General features: G+C 50.9%; 3 protein-coding genes, 2 long non-coding RNA genes and 1 other non-coding gene across 7 annotated transcripts; 3 read left to right on the top strand and 3 right to left on the bottom strand.

Annotated features, from left to right (window-relative positions):
- Positions 1-20: 20 nt before the first annotated feature.
- Positions 21-8118, bottom strand: Brms1 (BRMS1 transcriptional repressor and anoikis regulator). Its single transcript, XM_031389254.1, has 10 exons — positions 7977-8118; positions 3946-4091; positions 3742-3832; positions 3449-3576; positions 3225-3304; positions 3036-3132; positions 2474-2566; positions 1350-1414; positions 901-940; positions 21-539 (listed from the first exon to the last, which is right to left on the bottom strand). Exons 2-10 carry the CDS (start codon positions 4082-4084, stop codon positions 532-534), a joined length of 741 nt encoding a protein of 246 aa, XP_031245114.1. The 5' UTR covers positions 4085-4091; positions 7977-8118; the 3' UTR covers positions 21-531.
- On the top strand, positions 7240-8592 carry LOC116103365. Its single transcript, XR_004123464.1, has 2 exons — positions 7240-7704; positions 7789-8592. It is a non-coding gene; the product is annotated as an uncharacterized LOC116103365 (long non-coding RNA).
- On the bottom strand, positions 8336-10648 carry B4gat1 (beta-1,4-glucuronyltransferase 1). The gene is made up of 2 exons (XM_031389253.1): positions 9436-10648; positions 8336-9180 (listed from the first exon to the last, which is right to left on the bottom strand). The coding sequence occupies exons 1-2, from the start codon at positions 10489-10491 to the stop codon at positions 8989-8991; spliced, it is 1248 nt and encodes a 415-aa protein (XP_031245113.1). The 5' UTR covers positions 10492-10648; the 3' UTR covers positions 8336-8988.
- LOC116103364 lies at positions 10369-27540 on the top strand. Of its 2 annotated transcripts, none has more exons than XR_004123463.1 (4): positions 10369-10998; positions 20354-20416; positions 21143-21361; positions 27459-27540. It is a non-coding gene; the product is annotated as an uncharacterized LOC116103364 (long non-coding RNA). The 2 variants fall into 2 exon arrangements; XR_004123462.1 differs by lacking the exon at positions 27459-27540 and adding an exon at positions 22089-22661.
- Positions 11083-11164, top strand: Trnas-gcu. Its single transcript has one exon. It is a non-coding gene; the product is annotated as a tRNA-Ser (tRNA).
- On the bottom strand, positions 19664-27470 carry Slc29a2 (solute carrier family 29 member 2). Its single transcript, XM_031389252.1, has 12 exons — positions 26943-27470; positions 26628-26709; positions 25219-25379; positions 24933-25072; positions 24242-24376; positions 24010-24107; positions 23757-23841; positions 22655-22791; positions 22305-22413; positions 22132-22217; positions 21145-21344; positions 19664-20653 (listed from the first exon to the last, which is right to left on the bottom strand). The coding sequence occupies exons 1-12, from the start codon at positions 26969-26971 to the stop codon at positions 20542-20544; spliced, it is 1374 nt and encodes a 457-aa protein (XP_031245112.1). The 5' UTR covers positions 26972-27470; the 3' UTR covers positions 19664-20541.

Raw genomic sequence — 27540 nt, 5'->3', positions numbered from 1 at the left:
GCAGCCACACATCAGTCACATCATGGTCCCAGGTTAAATTTTATTCCAGTCTTTGGAATCTGAGAGGCAGACACCAGGAATAGCCCTGAGAAAGCCTGGGAAGCCATCATCTCCAGCAGCAGCTAGGGTGGGCAAGACCCAGCATGTCTCTGGCTCCAGAGAGCTCCTCCTGCAGTTGGGCCGGGATCCTGGCTCAGTGGCCGAGGGCCAGAGTTGAAAGTCAGGAGAGTTGCTGCTTTGACTCTGGATGAGGCCTGTTTTCTTTGTGGGGGACATTGGGAAGTTATTCTTTGGGAGGGGGTGGGCTGGTCAGGGATGGAGACAACAGTCTTGCTTAGCCAGGTCAGTTTCAGGGCCACAGTTATGCAGATCCCAAGGAGAGCAGAGGAGTCCAGGCCAGTTGGTGGCAGAGGGTCAGGGGTCAGCAGTAACACTGGAGGGCTACTAGGCAACCCCCTGCCTTTGCAGAGAAATGCTAATCCTGTGTGCGGCACCAGCTGCTCCCAGGACCCTCCGAGTATAAATGCAGGGTCAGGGTCCTAGTAGGGATATGGGAAAACTGATGAAGGGACCACCAGCACTTCCTGAAGGCACTGAGGAAGTGCCATACTCCCCTCATCCATAAGGGTCTCTTTTACCCCCACCCGCTCTGACCCATCCTGCCTGGTACTTTTATCTTCTTGGGGTGTTGGGCTTGGGATGGGGTTCCTGCCCATGCTACCTAGGCAAGCGCACTACCACTGAGCTACATACATCTTCAGCGAACTTTCCATGTCTACATGTCCTTGCTCCCTCAGCCAAGAGCCTCTCCAACCTGGTTCCTATTCCTCAAAATCCCACAAAACCCTCAAAGTGAGATCAGACTACCAATTCTGACAGGCTGATGTCCATAGCTCTTACCGTCTGCTTTTCTCTTCTGAGGGGACACTGCTGCCCTGGCCTGGGTGGAGAGAAAAGAGGGTCCCTTAGAGTCCATTTTAGCTGATACTGCCCTCCACAATCCATGAGGAAAGCTGCTCTGAGCCCCGCTATATGAAGTATAAAAATCTTTTCTACACCAAGGTGTCTCTGCTTGGAGGCCAGCCCAGCAGCCGCCCCTCTCCTTCCAGCCTTCCAGGAATAAGGGCTGACACAGACATCCTTCCTCAGGTCAGTCTCTAGGCAGGAGGACTACAAGATGCCACAAAGTCAGGCCACCTGGGCTGAGATAGATGTTCCTGAGGAGAAGGCCGCCTGGGCATCCTAGGATACCTGAGCTGGCATGGGGCCAGGTGCAGGAAGTGGGGAGCAGGGAGTGTGGGATTGGAGGGAGCAGAGGACGGCGGGTAAGCAGGCAGCAGCAGACCCACCTTTTTAATGGCTGTCCAGTCTTCCAGGATGTCGATCTCCTGCAGCATGTACACAATGTACGGGCCTATGCAAGGGTCAAGGAAGCAGGACGGCCACAGGAGGAATGCAACAGGCCCCACCGAAGGCCACAGCGGCAGCGCCATGCCACACGCCCACCAGTTAGGAGAGCCGGTACATGGAGACCGTGGAGGTGGTGCCAGAGCTTTTGTTTTTTTCTTTTTTCTTTTTCTTTTTTTTTTTTTTTGAGACTTGGTATTTGTGGTCCTAGCTGGCCTGGAACTCACAGAGATCCACCTGCTTCTGCCTCCTGCCTCAGGGAGGCAAGTGTGGGTATTGTGTGAGGGATGAAACCCTATCCATTTCCCTTACTCATTCTCATCCTTTCTCCGGATCAGTTGACCAAGGCCCAACCCACCCTGAGGGCCCTGCACCTGCTGCTGACAGTTACTGACTTACTGGACCCTTTCTCACCTGAAGGTCCGTCCTGGTGTCTTCCCCTCCTGGTAACACGTCTGGGTTCTGTCTCTGAAATCTACCTTTACCCACAATGGTTCAATAATGTCTCCCTCCCACCTCCATCCTGAGGCGGTCCCAGGGCTGACACTGTGGCTATGGAAGACCTCAGCTTAGTGCTACGCTGTGCAGCACAAGAGGGTCAAAGACAGTGAGTCCCCTTAGGATGCTCATACAGAAGAGAACCACATGCATAGTGGGTAGGGATGGGGGATATAGATCAGGAGAGACTTCAGAGGAGATGGCACCTGACAGACATGGAACAGACAGGTAATAGCAGCAGAGGGCTTGAGAAAGGCCTGGGTAAGAATGACTGACACCGCATGAGGCCTACACCAGGACATTGAGGAGAAGCCAGAGGGGCTTCAAAGGCTGATCTTTACAGGAAATTACTAGGAGTCAGTGAGCTGAGCTTTCTGTTTCTTTGGGGACCACGGGACTCAGGAGGACCTAGAATGCAGAAGAAAATTCTGACAAATGGACACTTTCATGTGACACCAAATGGCCACGATTGTAGCTTGATGCTGTCCCACATGATCCTTCTGACCTCCCTGAGTCCACGGCCTGCCCCATCCTGCCCACTGTCAGGTGACCTTGAGTGGAAGGATACCAGAAACGAGCGGTGCCTTCTTCCTCTTGCTGGGTGGCATCGAGTCCCAAGTCTTCGAGCTGCCCCTGCTATGTAGTTTGTCATCCCACCACTCTGTGCCCAGAGACACAGAGTCAGGGTCAGCATAGACAACCCACAGCCACAGACAGCCTGGCCTTCCCTCCCTTCCCCATCACCACCAGGAGAGTCGCCCCAGCCTTGCTTGAGGCTGGCAGCCTCTTGGTGCACTGGTGCAGCCCGGAGAAGGCCACTGCCCTTCTTGCTTAAGCCTCGTGTTTTCCATTTGCTTTGTAGACAGGGGATGAAGGAAATATCTGGACCCCATATGAACACGGAGAGGATTATGGTTTTTTTATATGCATCCATGTGTCAGTTGGGTTACCCCCATTCTGAATAGGGGCAGGCAGGGGACCTACTCTGCATGAGCCCCCACTATATGTGGAATACTGAGCTAGACCCTTTCCTGGCCCCAAGAAGTCGGTTGTCTGACTCCCCTTATGCAGCCTGGGAAACCAAGGTCCAGAAAGGGGAAGGGCACTTTAGGATTGGGCCCTCCCCTCACCTGAGCTGATGTCTAGGCTCTGTCGGTCCTCCTCCAGCCTCTGGATCCGCTCCTGCAGCTCCCCAAGCAGTGTGTCATACAGCAGCAGCTTCTCACTCTGGGAGAGGGATAGCCACTCAGCCAGGGGAACTGCTAGACCTCAATCTCACCCGCCTTCCCCGCCTTCCCAGGGGGCCCATGCTGGCTCACCTCCAGGTGTTGTTTGGCTCCCTGGAGTTCACACTCATACTTATTCCTGATCACATCCAGACAGAAGCCCTTGTAGATCCCTGCAAAGGGGAAGAGGAGTTCTGTTTGGACAGAGGCCCTATATCCCCCAAAGGAAGAGCCACAAGAATAGGGTAAACAGGGTTGGGGCAGAGTGGAAGGTGACAGAGAGCTGGTTTTGGGAGCAGAACAGGGGAGCTACAGACCTGCCACCTGAATACGGATCTTTAGGCTCTGCTGCAGCCCTCCAAGAGGTTCTGTATATTCTGGGGCTCTCTCAGCCCCCACTTCCTCCAGTCGTAAGCGTAGCTGGCTCAGCCGTTCCCTGAACAACCTGGAGATGAAAAGACAGCTGCGTATCACTGGCCTCTCCAGTGGTCACTTGTCGTCTCAGGTAAATGCCTGCCAAACACCTGCTCCCCTTGTGTGCCCCACTGGCTGCTCACTACAGGCACCTGCACCCCGCCGCACAGAGGCCCGCCAGCCCTCCCATGCTCACTTCTCCTTCAGCTCCGAGAACTGCTTTTCCAGGTCCAGCATCTCACTGACACACTCACTGCGGCGCCGCTCATAGTCCTCGTCATCCATCTCTGAGGCGAGAGGGCAATTAGGACTGGTTCTGCAGGGGCAAGCTGCTGCGTGTGTGTGTGTGTGTGTGTGTGTGTGTGTGTGAGTGAGTGGGGGGTGGGTGGCAGGGGCTCACCTGAACTCTCCTCTTCTGACTCAGTCTGGCTGCCACTCCGTTCCTCCTCACTCTCATCTGCTTCCCCATTCATCTCAGCTGCTGAATCGCCTTCTGCCTCCATCTCTTCTGTTTCTTTGCCTGAAGGCTGGATGGGCATCTGGGCTCTGGGAGAGGGAGTATGGGCCATGATAGCCACTGTCCACTATCAGAGCAGCCAAACAGGGAGATGACAAAACACAAGCCTCGAAGAGAGAGGGGAAGTGGCTAGTGTCAACACACTGCTCCTCTTACAGAATTCTGGGATGCATGGGAATGCTGACCAAGGTTGAGTCACAATGGGAAAGGTTCCCCACTGCTGATGGGCCTGGACCCAAGCTTCTGACTGGCTCTGACAAGACCCTTCATAGACTGCACTTTAACTATAAGCCCAGCTCCTTTACCTCACTGAAGGGCCAGTTCTCACACTCCTTCCCCTTCTGGCCTTTTCCTGTGTTCTAGACCAAATCCCAAATCCTGTCACTGTTTTTTCAGTCCCCAGTGTTTCCTTCTCCCTATGATCTTCTGGTTCCTCCTTCTGGCCTGTATTGGAAGCTTAACGTGCAAGTGTTTAGAGATGAGACTTTGAGGGTTTTCTGTTTGCAAATATAGAGGTCTGAGGACAGCTTGTACAAGTCAGTTCTCTCCTTCTACCATGTGGATTCTTGAATATTGGTGGCAGTTGCTTTTACTTGCTGAACCACTTGGTTAGCCCAAGATGGGACCTTTGAAAGATGATGAGGTCTGCCCTCAAGTGTACTGATGGCCTTAATCAGCAGAGGGTTCCAGATAAAATTTAACTCTTTCCCTTCCACCTTCTTAAATGAGGTGCTCTAGCAAAAAGGCTTGTCAGACACAGGCTCCTCAAGCTTGTCTTCCTTCCCAGCCTAGGACTCTGAGAAATATACATACTTCACACATGTAAGTATAATTTTAACATTATGAGTGTTTTGCCTGCAGACGGTTGTGAGTTGCCATGTGGGGGCTGGGAATGAAACCTGGGTCCTCTGAAAGACCAGCCAATGCCTTAGTTGCTGAACCATTTCTCTAGGAACACCAACAACCATTTTAAAAATTTCTCATACTGAGGATTAGACAGATTCTTTTTTGTTTGGTTGTGTGTTGTTTTTTCTCCAAGACAGGGTTTCCTCTGTGTAGTCCTGGCTGTCCTGGAACTCACTCTGTAGACCAGGCTGGCCTCAAACTCAGAAATCCGCCTGTCTCTGTCTCCCAAGTGCTGGGATTAAAGGCATGCGCCACAACCACCCGGCTAAACTCAGATTCTTAAGCATGCTGGAAAAGCAGCCTTTTTTGAGAATTGGTCTCATTAAGTTGTCCAGGCTGGCCACAGGATTACAGGCTTACCTCTCACCACTCGGTTAAATCCCCTTCTTCATAAATGAGCCTGACTCAGGTTTTTATTTTGTTTTGAAGGATTAAGGATTGAACTCTGGTTCTCATAAATGCTGAACCCTAACTACCACTGAGCAATATCCTAAGCCCCTAGCATTCCCCAGGACGTGGACAGGAAGCACTTCCTATGTGGAAGTTCAGGTGTGCTCAGGCTTTTCCTACCATTAAGGAAAAACAGAAGGGGCTGGAGAGATGGCTCAGTGGTTAAGAGCACTGACTTTTCCTGAATTCAATCCCCAGCACCACATGGTGGCTCACAGTCATCTGTAATGGGATCCAATGCCCTCTTCTGGTGTGTCTGAAGACAGCAACAGTGTACCCATATACATAAAATAAATAAATCTAAAAAAGGAAAAGGAAAAAAAAAAAACAAACAGAGAAGCCAGGTGGTGGTGGCACATGCCTTTAATCCTAGCACTCGGGAGGCAGAGGCAGGTGGATCACTGAGTTTAAGGCCAGCCTGGTCTGGTCTACAGAGTTAAGTTCCAGGACAGCCACGAATCCCTGTTGGGGGGTGAAGGTGGGGGAGCAGAGAAGTCTGAGAATGTTTCTGGGCATATGTAAGGTCCTGGACTCAATTCCCACTACTGGAAAAAAATTAAAAAGCAAAGGGAGCCTGATGAGGGTCATCCACATAGTCCCACCCTCCACGAACTGAGGCAGGAGGCCATTCCCGATTACTCAGAGACGCGCTGTCTTAAAAACACACAAAAGCACTATGCTGGGGGTACAGTTCAGTGGTAGAATTGCTGCCTGAAGAGGCACCCAGACTAGATCCTTCTGGAACAAAACAAACACAAATAAAAAATAAAGCCAGGTGAGGTGGTACGGGCCTGTTATCTTAGTACTCAGGATGCAGGAGGATTACTACAAATTCAAGCCCAGCCTGATATACAGTTAGTTTCAGGCTAGCAATAGCTGGTGAGGCTGTGTCAAATCCAAAGAAATAAGTAGGTAAAGGAATGAATGCAGAAATATGAAACTTGGCTCAGTTTACTTAATTTCCTACAGTTCTCCAGGCCTTGGGCACACTTGCTATTCTGACTTTCACCTCCTCCTCTTTCAGCATTTGGACACCCAGCACTCACACTAAAACCACTGCAGCAGAATTACACATCAACTCCCTTGTAGCAAACACCAAAATTTTTCAATGCTTACCTTTCAGAAACATTACACGCTAAGCCCCTCCCCCACCTTTCTCCTTACATATCTAGTATTTACTAAGCACCTAATATATGCCAGGTACCAAGAGTCACTGTAGATTGTGACAGATGCTATAGTATAGCTATGACAGACACAGTCTTTGGCCTCTCCTGGGAGAGAAGGCAAAGACACAGACCTTGATAGTGGTGTGAGGAGAGACAAACTAAGGTGTTATAGGAGAGGTGTCTACACAGGATCTGGAGCTGCTGCTACAGTGACAGCTTCCAGAGGGAGACAGACGAGGTAAGGACCAGGCCAACAGAGATGGAACATTCCTGGCAGAGCGAAGAACAAGTACAAAGACCTAGAAATGAGAAAGGAACCAGGGACAGAGGTATGTAAGCTTCCACTGGACACAGGCTCTGCTACCTACACACGGCAGTTGTTTAGGCCTTGTGCAGTCTGACTAGTCAGGCAGAAACGTGAGAAGGGGTCTCTGTTGGAATTCCCAAGGTCAACAAAGGAGGCAGGGGGAGAAACCTCTGCAGAGTAGATTGCAAATCCAAAAGTTAGGGTGGAATGTATTTTCAAAATGAAGGAGACACGAGAGATTGATGCTGCCAGGTCACCTGAGAGAATAGGCCATCTTGGATGTAGAAGCTTCTAGTTCACACCGGTGTTATTTCTACCTCTCTGGTTGCTGTTCTGCAAGTCTTCCCGGTGGGGTAGGCACACACTCCCTCCCCCAGGAAGCTTTTTTGTTTTTTTTATCTCATATTCTCCCAGTCTCATGTCAGACCACCCAGTGAAATGTGGGTGTTTCATCAGGACAGGGGCCGCAATCTGTCCTAATAAAATTAAATAAAAACAAACCTTTGCAGTACAGGAACTGGCTTTTACTTCTTGGTAACACTACTTGGAGGGATGGTCAACGCTCTTTCACACCCATGCAAGTGCCGGACCCGCAAGAGTTTAGTAGCATTTCCTCCTGCTCTGAAAATCGAGATCTCCAAAAGAGCCTCACCGTTCTCTTTCTCAAGCCTCAGGTTCCCGCACTGGCAATTCCTGTTCACCATGGTTTACATACTCTCTAAGAAGCAGGGTGAACTCAACGATCTCCTTCCTCCAGGTGACTCTGATCCTGACTTGGTTAAATGAAGTCACAACCGTCCCTCCTTAACCCAGGTACAAATAGGGGATATACCATTGCTGAGGGTTGTAGGGAGTGAAAGAGGCACACTGTAACGCGCGGTGTATAAACACCTCCAGGGAAAGCAGACCCCTTCCTTCAGACACTGGGAACTAACTCTGCGGCGCAAGGAAGTCTCCAACCTCGCTCGATCCACCCCCAGAACCGCGGGCTCCTCTCAGGCCAGCGCGCGAGCCGGGCCAGTTAAGTCTGTAGTTTGGCTCCGACCCTGGAAGCCCAACCCAGCGCCAGGCGTGGCCATACGCACCGCAGGGACTGGGGCCTCCGGCCTCACGTCCAAGACTCCGGGAGAGCTGTCGGACCCAGGATGTGAACGCCGCCGCCGTCGGTGTCCCGGACAGAGCTGCGCAGGTCCCTCTTTCTCCAGGAGGTGTCGACGCTTCCGTGTGCGTCATCAGGACGCGCCCATTGTGGAGCTTACAATGGAACTACTGGTAATCCAGGCATGCCGGGATACGGAGGACGGGTCTCCATAGCAACCGGCCCACAGTAACCCAGGCCTTCAGCCTGTCCTAGCATTCTGGTCTGTGTCCTTGGGTCCACTACCGAGTAACACGATGCTCCGGCCCACCACCCCTCAGCTTAGGAGAGTAACAGAGCCAGCTGTGGGTGTAACACTCGTTTATTTACACACTCTCATCTGAAGGCAAAAGAGCAGCCCAACCAACTAGAGGGCACAGATCTGGGACTTTAACCCCGAGGGCCTACAGACCCTTTCTTCCTTCCGGGATCTCGGAAGGCAGAGAACGAAGGCATGAGAGAACGAAAAGATTTACGTTCTCCTCCAGTTCTGAGCACTACATTCTATGTTTTCATCTCTCTAAAAGGCTCATTTTATTAAATACTCAAGCTTTTCACCTCTAGTCCATTCATACTTTCTGCTCTGCCGCTATCCACCCAACATTGTTAATAGTAACAATATAATAACACTAGCAATATTAATAATACTTCACATTTGTACGAAGTTTACAGGATGTTTTCACATACAGCGTCTCATCTGAGCCAAACAGTTCTGTGAGGTAGGTATTTTCACCTCCCCTTTTACAGACGGGGTAATGGAGGCTCAGAGAAGTACTAGTATTTGCTCAAGGCCACACAGCTAGTTAGTGGTAAAGCTGAGACTTGGCTCCCAGCACCCCATAGTCAAGTTCAGTGTTCTAAAACCACAGCTACCTCTGTAAAGCGGAGGCATGTTTCTTACCCCAGTCAGGCCTGAGGAGCCAGATGCTGAAAATTCTCGGACCATGGACGAAAAGAACTCAGCATCGGTGGGGAGAGTTGGGGTACCTAGCCTTCAACTCCTGTTTGAACTGGCGGTAAAGGATCTTATTTCGCTGGTTTTCAGCCTCCTTTTGGGGATGGAACTTCAATGCCTCCTTGAATCCTTTATGAACCAGAAAACCTTCGTTCAGCACCTCAAAATTAAATCCTGCCATGTGCAGCTCACAAGCCTGGAAGGGGTGGGGGTAGAAAAAGGAGAAATGGAGGAGGGAAGAGAAGAGGGAGAGAGACAGAGAGAGGTCACAATAATTTAGTCATAATAACTTAATGATATCCCCAGAGCCCACATGATCATCCCTAGAGCTCCACCGCCCTCAATTCTCTGCCATCCAACCTCTTTCTTCTTGCTTCACTGCCTCCTTCCCACCCATGGCCACTCCATCCCTGACACACCTCCAATCAGTCCCACATGCCCTCTCAAGTACCTGGCTGATTCGATTGAAGCCATACTGCCGAAAGCGTTCATCAAATGTGGGCACCTTTCCTCCAGCCACATAAAATGGTTCCCAGGGGTCCCTCCAGGGCACCACGTAGGCAGGTCTCAGCAAGCTCTCTTCTGGCAGGTTGACCCAGCGGGAGTAGTTGGTGGGCGCATGGCAAGGCGTGCACAGCCCATAATAGAAGGGCCGAACTTCGCCCACCTGATAGAGCTGCACTAGCTCATTTTTGTTCATTGGCATCCGGCGGGATCGGCGGATTTCAAACGCAGGTACCACCAGTGCTGTGCCATCCCAGTGGTTACTCTGATCCAACATTTCCCTTAGGCCTCTCCACAGTCCTTCGCTGGGCACCATGTCCACATCAATCACCAGGGCATAGTTGGCCTCTTCCCGAGCTAGATTCCTTAACAGGTTATTGGGATAGGAGATGTTGGTCCCGAGTGCATAGTTAATCCCGGGCTGGGCCACCCTGGCTAGCTTGTCAAAGACCTCTTGGCAGGACCGCAGCAGGGCAAACTCCCCGGGCTCTCGGGGGTCGGGCACAGCAGCCTCATAACGCGAGGGGCACACGAGGTGCATGGCGACCCTGGCGCGCATCTCGGGGCAGTGGCTGCTCAGCGCGTAGGCCAGCACCGTGGCCAGCTGCGCCTCTTCTTTGGTGGCCGCGAACACTGAAACCGACAGCGGACCCTCCCAGCGCTCCAGAAGTCCGGACAGGTGTAGTAGGTTGTCAACACTGGCATGCGTAGCCAAGATGACATCGCTGGGGTCCATGGTGGTCTTCAGTAGACCCCTGTAGACGCGATAATCGCCGCTGGCATCCAGAACGCCTCCGGAGGCCAGTGCGGTGCGGAGTTGAGACTTTACCTGGTCTACGGATCGCGGAGACGGCGGGAAGAACTCGAAATACTGTTCCTGCTCCTCCTGGCCGTGCAGTCCGGAGAGCAGGGATAGGTAGAGCAGCTGCAACATTGCCACCAACATGAGCGCGGCCAGCAGCAGCTGGTAGAAGGCACATCGGATGGCGTAGGACATTTGCATGGCTCTCGGGGATCCCGGCACGAAGCAGGGACCACCGGGCTGTAGCCTCTGCCAGGCACCGCAAGCCCGGATTTACCGCAGCCTTCCGAGCTCAGCCGAGGCCAGCCGAGGCCAGCCGAGCCTACGCGCAGCCCCGCCCACCATCCGCTCTCCTCGGTGGAGGCGCGTGCCAGCTCGCCCTCTGTGAGAGAGGAGGAGCTACTGCAGCAGAGGCTGCTCGGCGCGCTCTTTGCAAACGCCGATCTTAGCCGCGGTCTCGGCGCGCGGCCGGGGACCTCTGCACGCGTTTCTCTCCCTAGGGAACTGGACCCAGACCACCCACCCTCGCCTAACCCCCAGCCCTAGTGCGTCCTGAAACTTCCATGCGCTCGCCTGGCGGCGGGGAAAGGAACCCCGGCAGAGGTTGGCCGCATCACTGGCGTTGATGACGCGGTTCCCGGTTGAATCCTTCGTAGACGAAAAATTAAAAAACCTCTTTGTTACTGTTTCTTCTTTGAACTTTTCCGGGTGAGTACCAGGGTCAGGAATGAAAATGTGGAGGTGCGCCGGAGATGGGAGATATGGCAATGTGGAAAGGACTGTTGTGTGTGGGACGAGGTGGCCGAGTGGTTAAGGCGATGGACTGCTAATCCATTGTGCTTTGCACGCGTGGGTTCGAATCCCATCCTCGTCGGTCCTGTTTTATAAAGAGAAGGCTTCTTAATTTTCTACATTCTGCCTGTCGTCGTGAGCAACGAAGTGAAAAAGCCCGGGGTCCCACTCTCTTCCACAAACTATTTGCCCACAGCCCATGTTTCCAGCTGGTTTTGTACTATAGCTTTCAGAGTGTGCATGGTGTTGATTAAGATTCCACTCTCGTTTTCCTACAAAATACAGCGTAGGGGTTGCCTCTAAGACTAGTACTCGGATTTTGACCATCAGCACTTCACCTAATCTTTGCAGAGGTGTGATTATTTAAATCACTGCTGTTTCCTCTCGCTTCCACCGGGATGAAAACATCTTATTTACACAGCCCTTGGCCCATCGCAAACATTGAAACAGAAGGCTTCCAATAGCCCCACAGCAACTACTGTATACTGAAGGCACTTAGTGTTTGTGGATGAATGGAAACCGTTGGCAGACGTGTGGGGGAAGGGCGGGTTCCTCCGCTGCTTCATCAACTGACTTAATAAATACTTGACTTTCTTTTTAACTAAGTCAAGAAATATGCCGTGCCCGGGCAGAACACAGCACTTGGTCAGACTAGAGAGGGCACCGAGTGGCAGGGTTGGATTGAGTGGGTAGGGGAGGGTCCTAAACATTCAGGATACATCCATTTCACAGATTGATACAGTAGTGCTCAGGGGCGCCAGCTCTCTGCCAAGGCTGTGTTAGGCTCTGAGACAGAGCCCTGCACATACAGGTAGTGTCCATTTCACTGAAGACAGGCATCTGGAGAGAAGGAGGGGTTCAGAACTTTCAGCCCCAGTTTTGTAGACAAAGGGATCAAAAAATTGGACTTGCTGCACTGTGAGAACTTTGGTTTGGTTTGGTTTTAGTGTTTTGAGACAGGGTTTCTCCATGTAGCCCTGGCTGTCCTGGAACTCACTCTGTAGACCAAACTGGCCTTGTAGTCAGAAATCCACCTGCCTCTGCCTCCTGAGTGCAGGGACTAAAGGTGTGTGCCACCATTGCAAGACTTTGTTTTATTTTGTTTTTTTTTTTTATATAACCTGGTCAATAATTAATAAAAATAACAATCTATACTGGGCTGTAGTGGGACACACACTAGGGAGGCAGACTCAGGTAGATCTCCAAGTTCTCCTGGTCTATAGAGCTAGTTCCAGAACAGCCAGGGCTACACAGAGAAATCCTGGGGGAAGAAAGGCTTATCTTCCCTCCCTCTTTTTTTATTTTTAACTGATATATAGCACAGTAATCAACTTTTTTCTTCACAAACAGAACTCTAGAAAAATAGACTTCACACACACACAAAACACTATTAAAATAGAACTTTAAACTAAATATATTTTTTAAAGATTTATTTATTTATTATCCCAACATACCAGACGAGGGCATCAGATCGCATTACAGATAGCTATAAGCCACCATGTGGTTGCTGGGAATTGAACTCAGGACCTTTAGGAAAAACAGTCAGTGCTCTTAACCACCAAGCCATCTATCCAGCCCTAAAATAAATATTTTATGTGAAGGAAACCTTTAGTGGCTTTGTGAGCTGAGAAGGGGCTACAGTGAGGGGGAAATAAATGAAGTAGGAATGTGGTGGAGTGGGCACTGGAGCAGCGCTCCTCTCCTCTGGGCGACCCCCGTTTTGTTTTAATATTATAATTTTAAAGAGTATTGTAGTCCAGGATGGGCTTAAACTTGTGAACCTCCTGCCACCACCTCTGGAGTGCTGGGTAGGATTATAGATATGCGCCAGCACATCGGATGCTCCATTATCATTATTTTATTGTTTGTGGTTTTGAGGTAGAGGGTGTGGGATTTTTGTTGTTGTTGGTGGTGGTTTGTTTTTGAGACGGGTCTCTATGTAGTCTTGTCGATCCTGGAACTCACTGTGTAAAACAGGCTGGCTTCCAACTGACAGAGATTCCAGTTTGCCTCCTTGGTACCTGGTGCCCTCGAGTCTGGCCTCAGTCTGAGTATGCAGCCCAAGGCTGTCTTGACATGATTCTCTTGCCTTGTGTTCCCCATTGCTGGGATTACAGGCATGCCTACCATGGCTAGCTCAGTTTCTATTTTAAAGGTTAGATGACATGGCTGACACTCCCACTGGTAACAGTTGTCCAGAGATGCATGGCTTCTAGCTCTGTGCTGAGGCTTGTCTTCAACAGCAGCCAAGATGCTTACAACTCTGCTATAACCCCTCCCAACTCTAAGGACCAACTGGATCTTCTCAGGTCAGTCCTGAACAGGCAACTCACTGTGCATGCACAAGACTTTATAAATTCCTGGAAGTCTGAGGGAACTTTCCAGTTCACCACAAAAATCCCTTCCGGATTTTTCCTGCCAGACCTTGCGCTTTTGTTTGCCTCCACTGAGATCCTTACTCCAGACAGCCACTGGGGCATTCATGTGTCTTTCAGTGTCTTAGAGAACTGCCCTTGGCCAGAGCGCTTCTCTCCTAAGATGTCTGAGCTGTGCTTGGCCTCAACCCTTTGGGTTGTTCCCAGATGTGTTGACACAGATAAAGGCAGTTCTTCTCTAACAAGGTCTGCTCCCCTCTCTACGGAGCCAGTCACCTGGATCCTCACAACTCCCACTGTGTGAGCTGATTTTTCTGTAGCTGTAGCAAAATCCCCGAGATTAAAAACTCACATGGCAGAGTGAGTAAGTTCGAGGACAGCCAGGGCTACACAGAGAAATCCTGTCTCAAATCAAACCAAACCAAACCAACCAACCAAACAAACAAACAGAGACTTAACACACAATCCTTGAGGACATTTAAGATCTGAACTGTGACAACCAACCAACAAACCCAGGTGGGGAGAGAGACAAAGACAAGAACTGCAAAGATTTCCTACCACTTTTAGTTGCCTTAAAAAATTTTTTGCCAGAAATTTTTTTTTTATTATTTATTGGTGAAAGTCTTTAAAACTTCAAACAAACAAACAAAAGGACCAGTGAGATGCAGGCATAGGATGCACCTGCTAACCAACTCGACTCTTTTGTGGTTCTCAACCTGTGGGTCGAGACCCCTTTGAGGAGCCAGTGACCCTTTCACGGGGGTTGCCCAAGACCATCAGAAAACACAGATATTTTACATTATGATTCATAACAGTAGCAAAGGTACAGTTATGAAGCAACAACAAAAATAATTTTATGGTTGGGGGTCACCACAGCATGAACCGCATTAAAGGGTCACAGCAGCAGCCTAAGCCCAGTTAGGTAACTTCAGTCAACTGTGATTTTGTTGAGAAACCCTGAAGAAGAGCCGGGACACCATCCAGGTCCACCCACAGGGTCATGGCTGCAGCTATTACTACAGAGGCATGCCCTGTTATGTCACACTCTGACGTCCCCTCACCTGTTCCTTGTGGTAGGCTGAGCACCTCAAGATGTCTCTCCATGTTATGTGGCTGCATGCTCCCAAGAGAATGAGTTGATTGGTTCTTCTTACCGGGGAAGCTGGATCAGGTCATACCATAAGGCCATGGGCCAACTAATGGGTACCTGGTCCCTGCTCAAAACTCAACTCAAGGGCTGGAGGGCTGCTCAGCAGTTAAGAGCACCAGCTGCTCTAGAAGGAAGACGCAGGTTCAATTCCCAACTCCCACATAGTGGTCACGAACATCTGCAACTCCAGATCCAGGGCATCGAATGCTCTCTCCTGACTTCTAATGGCACCATGCACACACGTGGTACACCCGACAAACATGTATGCAAAACATCCATACACAGTCTTGTGGGTCAGAGTCAAACTCTCTGTGTTCTGCCTTCCCAAGTGGCCATGCCCTGTGACAGAGAAGACTCAGGACTCTCAACCCTACATGGCCTTGGACTAGTGACTTTAGTCAGACCAAGGTTTCAGTCCTGTCTAAAAGAAACTACAGTTGTGGCCAGGGAAGGAGCTAACAAAATCACAGGTGTCAAATACTTCTCTGATGGTTTTGTTATTATTGTTTAGTCTTTTTTTGTTGTTGTTGTTTCTTGGTTTTTTCGAGACAGAGTTTCTCTGTGTAGTCCTGGCTATCCTGGAACTCACTCTGTAGACCAGGCTGGCCTCGAACTCAGAAATCCACCTGCTTCTGCCTCCCAAGTGCTGGGATTAAAGACGTGCGCCACCACTGCCTGGCCTATTGTTTAGTTTTTTTAAATCCACCTTCTAACCATTTTTACATATTATTTTATGTGTATATGCCTGCATGTATGTCTGTGTACCACATGAAGCAGTCAGAAGAGGGTGTGGGGTACCCAGGAACTGAAGTTCTAGACCGTTAATGCAAGTGCTGGGGCTCTGGAGGGGCAGCCACTGCCCTTAAACTCTGAGCCATCTCTCCAGCCCTGTTTGTTTCTTTTCGAGACAGGGCTTCATTTAGTTAGTCCATGCTGGCCTCAAATTCCCTATGTGGTCAAAGATGACCTTGAACTCCTGATCCTCCTGCATGTAACTTCCAAGTCCTGGGATTATAGGCAGGCACCTACCCCACTGCTAAGTGCTGCTCATTTGTAGAATTTTAACCAGTGCTACCCAGCCTTCTTATAAAAAGGTTTGGCAACGTAGGGTCAAGACTTCAGGTGTCTCTGTCTCTCCTATGGATTGGGCTCAGTCCTCTCCATATGGATACTTCCAAGAGCTGGCTGGTGGAAATGGGTTGTTTTGAGGTGAGGCAGAATCTGATGGCAGAACTGTATCAGGGCTGAGGAGGTGGTAGGAGCAGGGCCCTGGGCAACAGGAAAGGGGCAGATGGGGTGATGCCTTTGTACAGTGTGAAGATATGTCTCTGTCCTTCCTTGCCTGCCTAAGGCACCCTTTGATTGATTAAAATAAAAAGCCTCTGGCCTATAGCAAAAAGCAGAATAGTAAGATGGGACGGCTGGGCAGAGAAAGGAATTCTGGGAAAGAGGGTGGCATGGGAGGTTTAGCAACTAAGATGTAGAGGAGAGAAACTGAAGTGCAGATATTGAGGAGAGGTAATCAACCACGTGGCAGAACCTAGCCTCGTATAAATGGGATAATTGAGTTACAAGCTAGTCAGAGACAAGCCTAGCATGAGGCCTAGGCATTCAAAAATAAATATACATGTCTCTACTCAAGAGCTGGGGTGGGCATAGAAAAGGCCCCCACAGTCACACAGGTGCAGCCCTTCTGCTCAAGCATTTGCTCCTGACACTGAAAGCAGCTTCCTTTGGGTGTGGTATGCACATCTTTAGTCCCAGCATTTGGGAAACAGAAGCAGGCATATCTCTGTGAGGTCAAGGCCAGCCTAGTAAGACCCTGTCTCAGAAAAGGGAGGGATGGGGAATAAGAACCAGAGAGATGGTTCAGCAGTTAACAGCACTGGCTACTTTTGAATAGGACCCAGGTTCTGTTCTTAGATGTGGGTGTTCCCAGCACCCACCCACACCTAAGCTCACAACCATCGGCAACTCTAGTGTCAGGGGATCCGACACTCTTCTGGTCTCTGTGGGCACCAGATACACACACAGTACAGAGCCACACATGCAGGAAACCACTTGTGGTCTGAATGAAATGGCTCTCATAGACTCCTAGGCAGTGGTGGCATTATTTGGAAGTGTGGCTTTTGTCCCTAGTGGATGGGATTTGAGGTTTCAGCAGCTCAAGCCAAGTCTAGTGGCTCAATGTCTACATCTGGATCTGTTGCCAGCAGATCCAGATGTAGAATTCTCAGCTACCTTTCCAGCACCATGTCTGCCTGCACACTGCTATACTTGTTGACATGACAGTAATGGACTAAACCTCTGAATTGTAAGCCATTGCCAGTTAAAGGCTTTCCTTTATAATAGTTGCTATGGTCATGGTTTCTTCATAGCAAGAGAACCTAACTAAGACATCACCATATACATAAAACTTTTTTTAGATTTATTTATCTATGTATATGAGTACACTGTAGCTGTCCTCAGACCCACCAGAAGAGAGCATTGGATCCCATTACAGATGGTTGAGAGGCACCATGTGGTTGCTGGGAATTGAACTCAGGACCTCTTAGAAGAGCAGTCAGTGCTCTAAACCACTGTGTTATCTCTCCAGCCCCACACATAATTTTTTTAAATTTATTTATTTTATGCATATGAGTATACTGTAGCTGTACAGATGGTTGTGAGCCATCATGTGGTTGCTGGGAATTCGGCCCCGCTCATTCTGGCCCAAAGATTTATTTATTATTATTATTATGTAAGTACACTGTATCTATCTGTCTTCAGACACACCAGAAGAGGCCGTCAGATCTCATTACAGATAGTTGTGAGCCACCGTGTGGTTGCTGGGATTTGAACTCAGGACCTTCGGAAGAGCAATCAGTGCTCTTAACCACTGAACCATCTCTCCAGCCCCCATAAATTTTAAAAAATAGTGTCTTTTTTTGGGGGGGGTGTTTCAAGACAGGGTTTCTTTGTATAGCCCTGGCTGTCCTGGAACTCACTCTGTAGACTAGGCTGGCCTCGAAAATCCTCCTGCCTCTGCCTCCCAAGCGCTGGGATTAAAGGCGTGCGCCACCACCACCCGGCTAATAAGTGTCTTTTTTAAAAAAAGCCAACCTTCTCCTGCCATGTTCCAGTTGACAGTGGGTTCCCTGAGACTGCCTGGCCTGTAGGTGATGGATACTTTCCTGTCCCAGTTATCCAGGCCTAGAGAATTCTCTGAAGAAGACTCAGCAGACAGTGGGACCCAGTCCCACCAGCCTCAGGTCAGAGGGTCTTGGCCTTTACTTGAGGTCTGCCTTGTAGCTTATTTCTGCTTCCAACATCATAGCTTACTTTACCATCCTCTAAGATACCAAAAGCCTGTGGTTTAAGCAGGTGCCCTGTACTGGCTCAGCCTCTGAAACGTGATGTGCTCCATGAATGTTCATGGAAGGCAGAGGGTAGAAAACCTTCTCTGCCCATCAGGGACCCTGGCTGGGTTGCTGAAGACCTGCTCAGGCTGACTGCTTCTCTGAGGTTAAGATATCTGGGAATGAGCAACACTGAGAGAGGAAGCAGATGCAGGAGAGAACTGGGGGGGGGGGGACTCAAGAAGAGGGGTAGCAATGCTTAACTGTTCAGCCAAGCGCTCTTTTTTTTTTCTGTTTTGTTTTGTTTTGTTTTGTTTTTTCGAGACAGGGTTTCTCTGTGTAGCCCTGGCTGTCCTGGAACTCACTCTGTAGACCAGGCTGACCTCGAACTCAGAAATCCGCCTGTCTCTGCCTCCCAAGTGCTGGGATTAAAGGCGTGCGCCACCACCGCCCGGCTTCCAAGTGCTCTTCTTAGGATCACAAAGCCACTGCTTTCTACATTTTACATTTATTCATTTGTATTGTATGTGATGAGTGTTTGCCTGCACGTATGAATGTCACAGGATATTTGATTATTGCACATAGAAAACCTGATTGTTAGCAAAATATACAAGTTTGAATAAAAATGCTAAAAAGCCAAGCAGTGGTAGCGCACGCCTTTAGTCCCAGCACTTGGGAGGCAGAGGCAGGTAGATTTCTGAGTTTGAGGCCAGCCTGGTTTAGAGTTCCAGAACAGCCAGGGGCTACACAGAGAAAGCATATCTCAAAAAAAAAAAAAAAAAAAAAAAAAAAAGCTAAAGAATGGGAAGTTCCTGCCATTTTTAAGGCAAGTTGCTTGAGAGAAGTCTTGTGATCTTTGATCTATGACCGGAGGCAAAATCAGCTGGGTTGCCTGGAGCTAACCCACTGTAAAGGTGAAATGGTCCCTACACACTTGGCTTGGAGGGCCCCTCCCTCCCCTTGGCAGTGACTTGGTTCAGCCTACCAAAGGTGTAGGGAGGAGGAGCTAGAGACTTTTATAAGCAATTGGGATAGAGCGCTCTCTCCATCTTTCTCTCTCTCTGACTTGACTTTATGGGATGAGCTCCAGGTAAGAGATAGGGATTTCTCCCTGGGCTTGCAGGAACAGGTGGAACAGCTGGCAGGCACGGGTAAAACAGTATTCTAGGAGAGAGAGCTAAGGAGCCCTTGGGTTTGGAGGAGCTCAAGAGAAAGGTAGACTAGCTCCGTAGAATGACATAGAGATTTCTAAAGAGCTAGTAGTAAAATCAGGCTTGTAAATTGGTATTTTGTATGTAGTTCAGTCAATAAAAAGTTACCTCACTGAGCTAGCAGGTTCTTAATTCCTATTGGTATAAATACTGGATAATTTACACGATTTCATATGTTTACCATGTGTGTGCCTGGTGCCCACAGAGCCCTGGTGCCCATAAGAGGGTGTTGGATCCCCTGGAACTGGAGTTAGAGTTTCCAGTCACCATGTAAGTGCTGGGAATCAAACCCTGTAATCTAGAAGGACAGCTTCTTGAAAACCCATTTGGCCTCCTCCGCTGTCAAGAGGTCCAGAGTGCCAGCAGAGCCAGCACACAGACCTCTGCCCCTCTCAGAACCGGCCACCTCAGTCTGTCATGTGGTTACAGCCATCCCTGCCTCACCCAATTTACTGAGGCCAATAGCGAGAGCAGGACTTTAGAAGTCAACACTCCAGGAATCTGTCATCGAAATGAACAGTTTTTATTGGATGTGGGAACAGGGTTGGAGGAGAAATGGGGCGAAGACTACCGTGTAGCAAGTGCTGAGGGCACCTGCCTGGAGACCTTAGAGGAAAAGAAGCAAGCGGTGGGCCACAGGGTCAGCACCTACGAAGAGGGAGAGGAAGGCCATAGCCTTACTCTTCCATGGACCAGCTGAATCCCACCTGGGGACGATCCCTGCCCAGCTTGTTCCAAAGGCCTCACAGAGGCTTCTGTGAGTGGTTGTGGAAAAACTTTGCAAACTGTAAAGTGCGGTGCACAACACATGCAGGCCAACTGCCTTTCTGTTAGACAGGCCCATCTGGGTTCTAGGAGTGTCTGTGAGAAAACACTGATGGAGTCTCAGAGGCCCTTTGAGCTTTCTCTTCCCCTCAATCTCCATGACACTTCATGTACTACCCAGGGCCTTGCGGGTGAGTAGGGGGAAGCTGGTGCTCTGGAGCTGGTCCCAGTTCCCTCTCTGATTCGAGGTAGAGACCATCAAGATGTCCTAAGCAAGACCTTCAGGTGGCTTTGCTCCCTGGGGTCAGTGGGTGGTTTGATGAAGAGATGTAGTCCAGATGGCAGTGAAGGGCCCTGTGCCTGCTTTCCTGATTGTTGCTCTTTTGTGCATCTCTGTGAGCTCCATGTTTCTGTGTCCCATTTCGCTTCTAGCTGAGAGGCAGAATGAGCAGTGGTGGATTCTTCCTCGCCATATGCAACGTGGCTACCAGCAAGGTAGTTTCCACCCCCTCCTGGCACCCAGAGACCAAGAGACCCGGTATAGCAGAGGTCCTTCCGCCGGAATGTCCCAGCTCCAGAAGCAGCACTGAGGGGAGGACTGTGTGGAGCACTGGTGGTCCTCAGAGTAAAGCCTTAAAGAGGAAGGAGAGGGAGGCTCCACAGGAGAGTCCCAGGGCCAGGAAGAAGGTCATGAGGGCTCCAGCCACCTCCCTCTCATGCGGCAACACTTGCCTAGAACACATAGAGACAGGAACTTATATGGGCCTGACCTTAGACATAGCTTCTGGCCCTCTGCTGCCCCTCAGCGCTGGAGTTCTAGTCTGGGTCTGACCCCATCCTGTTTCAATATAACCTGGCCTTTCTCGGGGCTCAGTCTCCTCTGTAAAAAGAAGTTGCTGGGAAAAGAGCATCTTTCTGGACCTTTAGAATCCAGCTTTATAGGGTTCTAGATTCTGTTGCTTCATTTTTCAACAAAATATCCCCAACTGGTTCCTCCTGTCATGTTCGGTCTCCTGAGAGTCCCAGCCTTATTGCCCCTGTAGAAAATGGCTATCGGGCAGGTAACTTCCTCAGTTCCTAGCTTGGACAAGTGCCACAGTGAAGGCCTGTCCCATAGGATAGCACCAGAGCAGCTACCTAGGGTCAACAGTCTGCTTTTCCACATACCCCTCAAAGAGCTAGGCCCTCCCCATGCCCATCCCCCAACCCTCTGCTTCCCAGACCTGGGTGCCAGGCACATGGTGAGAGACACCAAGTAGCCATTGGAAACAGCGAAGAGCAGCATGAACGTGATGAAGTAGGCATCCTGCCAGAAGATGATGGGCAGCCGGGAACGCTGAGGCACATGACACAGCATGAAGAGTGGTACAAACAGGAAGCGCAGGCACACCAGCAGGGGCAGCAGCTGGCTGTCCTCATCTGGCTGTGACAGAAGCTCAGGTGAGTGTGGTCCCTCAGCTAGGTAGGGGGTATGCCACATGTGTGTGCGTGCGTGTGCGAGTGTGTGCGTGCATGTGTGTAGGTCCCCCAGGAGGCCAGAAGAGGGTATCTAACCCCCTGGAGCTAAAGCCACAGGCAGCCATGAGCAGAGTGGCATGTGTGCCGGGAATTAGACTCAGGTCTTCTGGAAAAGCTCCTAGCTACTGGGCCATCTCTCTTGCCCCCGTTCTTTATAATAAGAGCATTCGAAATCCTGTGCTCTAGCTTTCTTGAAACACACAGGATAGTCAGATCATCTACAGTCATGTGCATCAGAGCACTAGCATGTATTCCTTCAACCTAGCTACATCTTAGAACCCATTGGCCAACTCTCCTGGCTGGGATTCCAAGCAGGCTGGGTCTTCAGGTTGTATCCCCGCTTAGGTTGCTTCTGCTCTATTTGTTAGAGTTCCCCGGGAACTTTCACATAAAGAAACAATACACCACTAACAGCAGTCCCAAACGAAGAGTTATGTCCTAAGAGCCTTCAGGCGGCAGAGGGCAGGGCTGGGGCTGGACTCTGGGGACATGGTGCGCTCCACTATGTGTGGCGGCTTCTCACTGCCAGCCTGGCCCACCCATTCCAGGGGCCAGTCACTTACTGCCAGCTGGGAGGGCTGTTCCAGTCAGGTCAGGGGGACTACTGAAAGTCACCTTTCTATGTTTCCCCCCTCCCTTTGGTCCCCAGTTACTTCCCAAACTTCTGGCTGGTTTAGCCCAGACAAGCTCACCCACAGGAAGTAGGAGGTCAGGCTCCGGCCCAGACAGTCCATGACGTTGAAGAGCAGGAAGCAACAGATAGGGTTGAAGAACTGATCTGAGGAAGAGAGAGCTGGCAATCAGCCCGATCCCCGTCCACCCCCTTCCCTCACTCCCCCAGCCCCTGCTTTACCCCAGCACTCACCCCACTTTCCGGGGCTCTTAGAACTGGTGGTCACCATGGCTGTGATGGCAGGAAAGACCGACAGGGTGACTGTGAAGACCAACACAAGGCACAGCGCCGTCAGCCAGATCTGGGAGCCGGAGGCAGGGGTGTGAGTGGGCAGGGAAGCCCCATGTCCATCATGCAGCCCCCGCCCCAGCCCCGCTGCTGCAGCCCCACCCACTGTCTCCCTAAGCCACCATGAGCCAATGAACGGAGGGAATAAGCACTAAGTTCCAATTCTGGTCTGAGAGAGTCCCAGGGCTGGAGAAAATCTCTGGGTGGTCAGTTAGAAGCCATTGCTTAGCTGAACCTTCAAAAAGACAACGAACCTTCCGGAAGACAACAAAGACTGAAGGTTTTCCTGGCTTCTGTGGCTCCTCCAGCTCCAGCTCCGGCTCCTTCTCAGGGTCAAGATCCAGAGTTGGGCCGGCCTGCTGGGGGCTGATGGGAACCCCATTCTTCTCATCTACGGGAGAGTGAAGGCTGGGGTCAGGCTCATGACCCACTTATGCAAAAGTAAGGAAATCCTCAGTGTTGAAAAAAGTGACTCTTTTCAGCCTAAGTACAGGAGAAGGATTGACGGTGGTGACAGTCTGTTTATTGCCCGTTTACGGTGTTGAGGACTGACCCATGGTTTCATGGACTGTTAGACATGTGACCTAATTACATCTGAGCACTCACGTGTTTTTGATGGTTTTTGAAGATAGGATCTCTTTCAAGCCCAGACGGCCTAGCCTCTCTGTAACCTAGCCTGACCTCTGACTTCCTTTCCCCCTGCCCACATGCCAGGCAACTAGTTAAGCATCTTGGATAGATTCTCTCATTGTCACTTTGCAATGAAGAAATGAAGCCTAAGTCAGGCATGATGGTGAATGCAATTAGTCTCAGCACCCAGGAAGCAGAGGTAGGCAGATTTCTGGGTACCAGTCTGGCCTATGTAGAAAGACCCTGCTACCAAAAGTAACAATAACAACAGCAAAGAAATGGAGCCTAGCCAGGCGGTTGTGGTGCACACCTTTAATCCCAGCACTTGGGAAGCAGAGGCAGGAGGATTTCTAAGTTCGAGGCCAGCCTGGTCTACAAAGAGAGTTCCAGGACAGCCAGGGCTACACAGAGAAACTGTCTCGAAACAAAACAAAACAAAACAAAAGACCAAACAAATAAACAAAAAAAGGAATGGAGCCTAGAGTGATCTGCCCAAGGCTTAGAGATCGTGGATCTAAAGTGCTCTCTCCTGCTTCCCCATTTTGTTCAAGAGGAAACTGAACCACAGAGTAGCAGGGATGGCTTCCCTTCATGGCCTGGCCTGCTTCTGCTCATACAAGGCTCAAAGGGATGAGCTACTAGGAGGACAGAAGGGAGGACTTCCTCCAAGAGTGCACCTGAACCTCCTGTGTCTCTCCCACATCCCCTGAAGGGTCCTGGGCTTACCAGCTTGGAGGAGCTCAGCTTTGGTCTCCAGCTCCTGAACTGGGGCCTGAGACAGCTTCTTGGTCAGGTAGTAACGGGCAAACTTCTGCAGAAGGGTCAACAAGTCAGTCCTGTGCAAGGCTTCTGTGTATGTCCTGCACCCACACTGGCCGGGAGGCTGAGGTCCCCCAATCAACTTTTCTCTCCCTTCGCCTCTTCCAAGGTTTTGCCAAAATTCTCTAAAGTGGTGCATCTAGCCCAGTGGCAGGCTTACCAGATGGGGCAGGCTGAGGTAACATATGATGGAGAGGAGGATGCCCACACAGGGTGTGATGAAGTATCCAAGGGCAGAGGTTTGGGGATCCACACCACCTGTGACAAGAGACCCAAATCTCCCAGTCCCCGTTTTCTGTAGCATCATTCTCCCTCCATGTAAAGCCCCAGGGCCCCGTCCCTCAGCCTCCACTTCCCCGTCACCAGGCCTCCAGATCCCCAGGTGTACTCACTGGCCAAGGACATGAGCATAGCAAGGGCAGCGAAGATCCCAGCCAGGCCCTGGCCACTGAGGAAAAGGGTGCTGTACGTAGAAGGCATGGTACCCAGCTGCCCAAAGAGGCTGCCTTGAAGCACTGCACAAAAGGCTGTGGAAAGACATGGAGGGGATCAACACTCAGGCAGCCTCAGCAGCATCTGAGGGAAGCATCCAGCAGGTGCCCGGGAAGCTGCAGTCTAGGCTGGGCAAGTGTGGGGCTTCCTGGGGACTTAGGGCAGTCTGGTAAGACGTCCCCCATCTGTTTTTCTTATATTTATTTATTTATTTGAGACAGGGCATCACCATGTAGCCTTGGCTAGCCTGGAAGTCATCATGTAGACCAGGATGGTCTCGAACTCAGAGATCTGCCTGCCTCTGCCTCCCAAGTGCTAGGATTAAAGCTATGCACCCCCCCCCCCCCCCCCCCCCCCCCCCCCCCCCGCCTATTTCTCTTTTGAGATATAACCATTGGTCTGCAGGGCTTCCGACTAGGAGGTCTCCCTGCGTCACTATGGGTCCTAGATGAGTGGCTTTTCCTCTCTTTGGGCTCATTTTCTCCTCTGGGGATTTGGGTGATAATGGTATTTATTGTCTTCCTTTAAGAGATCTGTTGGGCTATTCCAGCACAAGGAGGAGGCAGGGGAGTCAGAGGGAGATGTACTTACAATTGATGAACCAGACAGATGCCATGGTGACAGAGAAGAACAGCCCGGGGCTCAGGTCCACCTTCACCAGTGCTGCTGTCAGGGCAAAGAGCAGTAGTATGGCCAGCAGACTGCCCAGAATACGCACCGACTCAGGGATGCTGCTCAGAAGGGGGCAGAGGATGTCAGGGGGCCACCAGGAGCAGATGGGCATAAGGGGCAGGGCAGTGGAGCTGGCGTGAGAGGAGCAGGCAGTGTCCCTGGCCTCTCTGAATATCTCCACAGGGAGGTTGGGGCCGGTTCTCACCACTGATATAGGAAGGAGTTGAGGAGCGTGAAGAGCAGTAGAGGCAGCTGGGACAGCAGTGTCACCCAGTTGTTGAAGTTGAAAGTGTCTGTGGGACTGGTGTGGTTGGCGCTCAGGGTCTCGGCGCTGCTGTTGGTCCCTGCCAACCGCCCCTGGAAGTACTGCCACACAGGGAGACAGTGTAGGGTCAGGAAGTACTTCCCCCTCCCACCTACGTCCACCTCCCCACACTTGGCGAGTGAGCATCTTTGTTTGGTTAAAATCTGTGGGACTGCCTTTGCACTGTTCGCAGCACCTGGCACACAGTTAAAACTAGATGTGTATACACTGGATTAAATGGCTGACTGCTGCGCCTGAGCCCAAGGTCTTGGTACATCTCTGGGTCCCATTTCCTCTTCAGGGTCCTGGCGCTAGCCTTAATTCCCCTGTTGTAACAACCTCAACATTTATTCATTCCATGGCTATTTATTGAACACCTACTGTATGCCAGGTTCCACCTAAGCCAATCCATTCTCCCGGGCACATCTTCTGTATACACTGCTCATGGCCTACAGGGCAGACCTCACCTTTTAGGATCCTTTAAAATCTGACCCTGTCTGTTTTCTGTTCCATTCTGGTAAGCTGTAGGCTCCAGATCTTCCTCTAAATAGGGTTTTCTTTCCCTCCACTCTGAATTTTCCTCCACCCTTTGCCCGCTCAGTTCCTAATTTACAAATCTCTTCTATGAAGCAGAAGAAATTTCTTCTGAGAACCTTTAGCACTCTGCTTCAGGGTGAAATGGCACAGCACGTGTCATGTTACATTATTAATAGCCCTGGCTCTGTGTCTCTCAAATTCAGTAGCTGATTCATCTTTGGGTATCCAGGGTCGGGCACTGATCCAGGCACTCCACAGGCACCTGGAAAGTTAACCCACTAAATATGCTTGAATAACGCTACCCCAAAGAAAACACAAGCTATGCATTTCTGCCTTTCCATAAAAGAATGCATGCTTTGGGGAATAGGGCCTTCCTCTCTTATGGTTCCTCCACATCTGCACTGCCTGGTCTACAGTAGTTGCACATTAAATATTAGTTGAATGAATGTAATTCATGTCATTGCGAAGAAAGTCAAAGGCTTTGAAAAACCACTTTTGGAGTGACTAGCCAGAAATAACGACAAAGGGCATGGGATGGTAGCTGGTCAGACTCCCTGCGTGGATGGCCCTGCCCTTCTAGGATCTGCACATTCCTAAAAGTTTGCCTAGCTAGGCGAGAGGCTGTTCCCTCTATGAGGCTTGGTTCTTTCTCTGACAGGTGAGTTGTAGTAGGTGGCCTGGTGAGGAAAAAGGCTCTGGTGAACTACAGTCCAAGACGACTGGAGGGATGGAGGTTTGTGGCCATGAGGTTGCCCATCGGCCGCGGGTCTCACCGGGATGGCGGTAATGAAGAAGTTCCAAGGGAGGAGGGTGCCCAGCCCCAGAATGAAGAAGCTGATGCCGACCAGGTGGTAGCTGTGGGGATCAATCAGAAGGTCATCCCGAGGACGTACGCCTGGGCCACCCTAGCCGCCCCTCAGTAGGACGGACTACAATCCCCATCACTCTGGCTCAGGCAGCCAAGAGAATCGGCTGATGGGAATTGTAGTCCGGTTGGTCTTAGAGCCCAGGAGCATCCAGACGAGCGGGAATTCACTGGCTCGTGGCCACCTGGGCCACGGTACGCACCACATGGGTTCCTACCTTACCTGTCCCGAGGGGCGTTTCCGCGCGCCATGGTTGCCGGAGTCCTATTGCGCCAGGCCCACTGCAAGGCGGTTGCCCCTGCGCCTACGCAGGGCTGGGAGGCCGAAGGATAACAACGCTGCCCGGTGTCCGGGAATCCCAAGGTCGGAACGCTGTAGCCGAGAGAGGGTCCGGGTTGGGTTACACTGCGGACCACGTTTTGCAGGCTCGGACCTTGGCTCCGCCCCTAGGGCGGGGACAAAGAGCCATTGTACCCCTCCCCGGACGCCGGCTCTCCAGACTCCGCCTCGCGGGTGGCTGTGACTTTGGGGGTATTGGGTTCCGGCTTCTAGCTTGCTTCCACGTGTGTAGCTGTGTCTCACCACCGCCCCTTCCCCTCACACCCCTGTCTTCTCCTTAGGCAAGTGTCCGGAATCTCTGGGGAGGGGATAAGGACTGTGCGTAGGAGGGAAGGAGTCCTCTGGTAGTTGAGCACAGCCGACTTGGCTGAGAGGTTCTTCCTCTTGGCGTATTCTAAGGTTTGGAGCCCGCTAAGCCTGCTGTTAACCAGTCAGCAGATTAGGAAGCAAGTCCGACCAGGAGGAAGAAGCCAACCGGTGT

Source organism: Mastomys coucha, unplaced genomic scaffold, assembly GCF_008632895.1.
Source record: "Mastomys coucha isolate ucsf_1 unplaced genomic scaffold, UCSF_Mcou_1 pScaffold21, whole genome shotgun sequence".
Taxonomy (NCBI): Eukaryota; Metazoa; Chordata; class Mammalia; order Rodentia; family Muridae; genus Mastomys; species Mastomys coucha.
The sequence above is the reverse complement of the archived record's forward strand: the minus strand, read 5'-3'. Positions and strand labels throughout refer to the sequence as shown.

Coding starts and splice junctions, on each gene's coding strand:
- Brms1 (XM_031389254.1), bottom strand. CDS start 4,084: ATGCCCATCCAGCCTTCAGGCAAAGAAACAGAAGAGATGGAGGCAGAA. Junction 3,833..3,945: donor GTCAGAAGAGGAGAGTTCAG/GTGAGCCCCTGC, acceptor CTCTCGCCTCAG/AGATGGATGACGAGGACTAT. Junction 3,305..3,448: donor GATCCGTATTCAGGTGGCAG/GTCTGTAGCTCC, acceptor TCCCCTTTGCAG/GGATCTACAAGGGCTTCTGT.
- B4gat1 (XM_031389253.1), bottom strand. CDS start 10,491: ATGCAAATGTCCTACGCCATCCGATGTGCCTTCTACCAGCTGCTGCTG. Junction 9,181..9,435: donor GCTTCAATCGAATCAGCCAG/GTACTTGAGAGG, acceptor CACCCCTTCCAG/GCTTGTGAGCTGCACATGGC.
- Slc29a2 (XM_031389252.1), bottom strand. CDS start 26,971: ATGGCGCGCGGAAACGCCCCTCGGGACAG. Junction 22,792..23,756: donor AGCTGAGCTCCTCCAAGCTG/GTAAGCCCAGGA, acceptor ACTCTCCCGTAG/ATGAGAAGAATGGGGTTCCC. Junction 22,414..22,654: donor TCTTTGTTGTCTTCCGGAAG/GTTCGTTGTCTT, acceptor TCCGGCTCCCAG/ATCTGGCTGACGGCGCTGTG.